General features: G+C 44.7%; 1 protein-coding gene across 3 annotated transcripts in view; it reads left to right on the top strand.

The window, feature by feature from the left end:
• The window catches only part of Cst8 (cystatin 8), a 13252-nt gene extending 10212 nt beyond the window's left edge, over positions 1 to 3040 (top strand). For all 3 annotated transcript variants that reach the window (XM_005365474.1, XM_013353150.1, XM_013353151.1), the window contains 2 exons: positions 1084 to 1197; positions 2459 to 3040. In XM_005365474.1, the coding sequence (XP_005365531.1) occupies positions 1084 to 1197; positions 2459 to 2542 (198 nt within the window). In that variant the 3' untranslated portion in view covers positions 2543 to 3040. The remainder of the gene's footprint in view (positions 1 to 1083; positions 1198 to 2458) is intronic.
• Positions 3041 to 4680: the final 1640 nt, after the last annotated feature.

The following is a 4680-nucleotide window of genomic DNA, read 5'->3' as shown; positions in this document are numbered from 1 at the left end:
CTATGTCCCTAGTTCCCAAATTTGAATTTTAAAAATAGCACCTGGCTAACTTATTTATAGAAAGAGTTTGTGGGGACACAGTCAGGATGTCCACATGACAGCAATACCTAGCCTCCTGGCTTTTATTCTCATTTCATTATGGTCACAAGCAGAAAAGCCTCACCTTTCCTGGCTGGCTCAGCAGAGATGGCAGATTGGTGAGCCTGGTGGGCAAGTGGTGTCAGCCCTAGTGCTGAGAGTCTTCTTTTAGAAACTTGGATCAACTGCTAGATACATACTCTAGCCTTCTGTGCCTTCTGTGTACTTGAAAATAGAAGGGGAGCGAGTGACACCTTCCTCTGGAGGACTGAAGAGTCCCTGAGTTTTCCCTCCTCCCCAGAAGATGGCAGCTCACAACGCTCATCCCTGTTCTCTGACTCTCCCAGTCTTTCTGTGCGTCCCTCTACAATGTTCCCTAAGTCTTTCTGTGCGTCCCTCTACAATGTTCCCTAAGCTTTTGCAGGGGAGACAGAGAGATGCCCCTGTTTAGGGCTGATCACTGAAGAATCATTTAGTCTCAGAACTTTGACCATTATGGGTCTCTGTGTTTCCTCTCAGTCACTGTAAACAGATGCATCTCTGACCTAGGCCATCCTAATTTATGGGCATAAAATAAATATTTAGTGGCTGTGTTTGTGTCTTGCCTGCAACTGGTGACATAAGGTTGGGTGCAGAATTTTCTACTCATGGCATCATGTTGATGCTCTAAAAATTTCAGATTTTAGAGTATATCTTATTTCAGGTTTTTGGATGCGGATTGCATGAACTGGATGGTCTAGTCCACAGTATTCTTGGCTTTCTCTAAGTCTATCACTTACTCCCAAACCCAATGTGTAGCTCTGCTGGTGATGATGCCCTGGGCCCAGCTTATCCCTCCAACACAGGCCAGAATCACTTCTGCCCATTTTTAGAGCACAGTAAAAATCGAAGTCAACCTTACGGAGGTCTGTAGATAATGCGAGAAGGATTGTGTGTTTACCAAAGCTTTTGGGAGTTATACAAAAACTTTTTTTTAATTAAAATTGCACCATTGTTCATTGACAGATTACAGACCGAATGGAATACCAAATTAATGTTCAGATTGCCCGCAGCAATTGTAAAAAGCCTCTAAACAATACTGTAAACTGCGTCACTCAAAAAAACTCCAAATTGGAAAAGGTGAGTGACAAATGAGCCATCTATGACAAACGTTAAGTGACTTCAAGTCCCATCTGGGATTATCAAGGCTTCTAGGTAGCTGGTTAATCTTGGGTGCCCAGATTATTATTATAGGAGGTCTGGATGGCTCCCTATGTGGGATCCCATATGGCCCACCTTGCTGCCCTCAGAGTAGAAGATGAAGGATATCATCAAGGCCACTCCTACTCTAAGGCTTCCACGACTCTGGACTTTTGATGCAGGAGAAGCTATTGGCATCTGTTCACTGAAAGTCTGTCCTCTTGGACTGAGACTTGCTTCCCCGGCTGGTGAGGTGAATCACTCATGCCTGGGTAGACACAAAGGAAGTCTGTCGGCACACTCATCTACACATAGATACTATTGATCCGCAGCAGGCCTATTCCAGGTGCTGGAGATTAGGCACTATCTAGCCCAGACAACTTCTCACCTGTTAAGCATAGCCCATCTCAGACTTGGGTTACCTTGGAGATGAGGAAGCTATACCATTCATTTTCCCATTACCATTTGTGCACCAGTTGAGAGCTTCTCAGAGAGCTCTTGGCTTACAATTTCCTAGGGTTTTAGTTGATAAAAACTGGGCTCAAGCGGGGGGCGGAGAGCAGCCCATGTTATGATGGGCTTAGTTAAGAGACACAGCCTATATGTCTTGATCTCCAAGTTAGTGTGGAGCCCTAAACTATTCATTCCATGGTGAAGCAGAGGTTGGTGAAGGGCCTGGAGAGGTATCTGCTTTTCTTTCTTTACTCGGATGGTTCTCTGGCATAAAAAGAGACCAGCATCACAGGGAGGCTCCACCTGCAGATGGCTGGGTCCCGTTTGTAGTTTCTGATTCAAGGATTTTCATTCTGAGAAAATCCCCACAGGACATTTTGAAAGCCTCTGCTGTATGTATGGAGCAAACATTTGCCAGTAAAACGACCAGAGTGTGTCCAGTCATGTTTGACTGGGGTTGTCTCCACACACTAACTTTTAGAAAGGGTATCATGCCCAGACAATAGAAGGTACTCACTAGGGCAAACATATCAGCCCCGGGCACGTCCTAACATCATCTCACATCTGATTGGTCATTCACTGTTGTTTGGAAGATTGTGATTTTAAGTTTATGTTTTATGCTGGGCTCCCTGGAGTTTTAGGACAGTTGGTGACTTTTATTCTACCATATTCCCAGGCTGATGCCTAACGACAGGGTAGTTCTCCTTTGGATCATGCTACTGATGTTCACTGTTACTGGCTTTTTCAGAAAGTAAATTGCAGCTTTTTGGTCGGAGCGCTTCCCTGGAATGGCGTGTTCACCCTGTTGGACAAGGACTGCAAAGATATCTAAGGGTGTCGCGGAGCACCCCTCCCGCTTCTGAGTCTGCCTTTCTCTGTGATAAAAGAGCAACGTTGGTTCAAGGCTGCCACCATCACTTTACTCGTGTGTGCCTCCCCTGCTTGCTTTCTTATTAGTTTCACATTAAAGGAAAGGGGTAAAATAGGGGCTCTGCCCTGGTACCAAAGATGGACCCTCACCTGTAGCCAGCTTCAGGACCACCAGAGTGTGGACTACTTTTGCTCCACATGGTCAATGGAAGGAGAAATGTATTTTGATTGGATAATAATCCCTTAAAGAGATCGGAACCTGGTGGGTATTGCTCAAAAGATCTCTTCTAGATGCCTCTCTGGACCTGAGGCTCCTTCCTGTCTAAGAGTTCCAGGCGGGATATCACCATATCAGGAGGAACAGCCCATCCCTGGGGGGAGGTGTGATTTGTGAATTGGGGGACTTTTGTTTCTTCTGCCGATTTGAGAAATGGTCAGAAAGAGAAAGCAAGAGACCAAAGTGAACTGTGTTGCCTGAAGTATATCTCTGTGCAGGCACTCATGTGTGAGCATGCATGTGTGAGAAGAATACAACAGGAACAAGAGGGGAAATGGGAGAAGTGGGGAGATTGATGGAAGGGGATGAACATGGATGATGGCAAGAGGTAGAATTCCTTGGCAGAAAGTGATCATGTCGGGGCTGGAGAGATGGTGGTTAAAAACATCTGCTACTTTTCAGAGGGCCTAAATTCAATTCCCAGAACACACATGGCAGCTCCCAGAACCATCTGAACCCCAGGCTCAGGGAATCCAACACCTTCTTCTGGCTTCTACTGGAGCCAGATATACATGTGCTGTACATTGTGTGTGTGTGTGTGTGTGTGTGTGTGTGTGTGTGTGTGTGTGTGTGCGCGTTCAGGCAAAACACTCATACCAGAAAATAAAAATAAAGCTTACAAAACAACCTATGTATCTAATGGGGAATAGAGAATTCCAGTTTTGTGATATGAACAAGTTATCAGTGTTACTTCGCTTGGCACTGCTCAAGTGTACATTTAAAATGTTTAAGATGGTAATCTTGTGTTAGATGTATTTAACCACTATTTAAAAAAATTAAAAGACCTGTACATTTTTATTTCACTTCTATAGTTCTGGGGATGGAACCCGTGATCTTTGAGTGACACATCTGTCTGAAATGTAGTGTCAGGCATGATTCAGAAGGCCAGACACATATTCCATGAAACCAACATGAGCCCGGATTTATTCACTTTGTCAGGTTGACAAAAGATTTCATTATTCCCAGACAGAAGGAAGTCATGAATCTCAAAGGCATAAGGCCTTGCGCACTTAAGCCAAGCCCGTCTGCTCACGTGTGACCTGTGTGAATGTGAGGACTGACCGTTCTAAAGGGGTGGATGGGGCAGGAAGCAGTAGGTGGTCCTGCAAGAGCATCTTAGGAGGAACTTTTTTGGGTGGTGGGTGCGATGATTTGTAGTCTGTCAGTGAACAAGGTAAGACGGTCACCAGGGCTTAGGACAGGTGGTAGCTCCTGAAGGTTTGGGGAGCAACCCCAAGTCCAGGGTGGTGTCCTTTTTGATAATTCTTTGCGGGTGTCTTTGTGGTAGAGGCTGGAAAGGCAGTTTCCAAGGGGCAAAATGGAGGTTATTCTGCCTCAGTCTCTTAACCATATTCTGACTTCTTGTCATTCTGCAACCAAGAAGTGAAAGAAAAATGCTGGCCTGAAACATGGAAAAGGCAAAGGAAGTCAGTTTGCCCTTTGAGAGCATCTTGTTGCAGTACTAATTGGACTCTAGGTTTAAAAAAATTAAAAAGTCAGTTTTTTCTCTGAATATGTTTGTCTGTTTTTTTGTTTGAACATGAATTTAAATATGATTTATATGCTAAATCTTTTATATTTGTGCTGTATCCTTCTGAGCTCCGGAAACACAAATGAATGTGTGTGTGTATGATGTGTATGTGTGTGTGTGTATGTGGGTGTGTGTGTGTGTGTCTCACAAATGAGCCTTGCCTGTCATCGGCCATGTGCCTAGAATTTATTTCCGCTGAGGTGTTGGACTGTTCTGGTCCCATGACTCTTACTGTACAGCAGCTGTGGCTCCCAGGAACCACCATAGATAAACTTCACTAATGGCAACCAAA

Source organism: Microtus ochrogaster, unplaced genomic scaffold (assembly GCF_000317375.1).
Source record: "Microtus ochrogaster isolate Prairie Vole_2 unplaced genomic scaffold, MicOch1.0 UNK3, whole genome shotgun sequence".
In the NCBI taxonomy this organism is placed as follows: Eukaryota; Metazoa; Chordata; class Mammalia; order Rodentia; family Cricetidae; genus Microtus; species Microtus ochrogaster.
The sequence above is the reverse complement of the archived record's forward strand: the minus strand, read 5'-3'. Positions and strand labels throughout refer to the sequence as shown.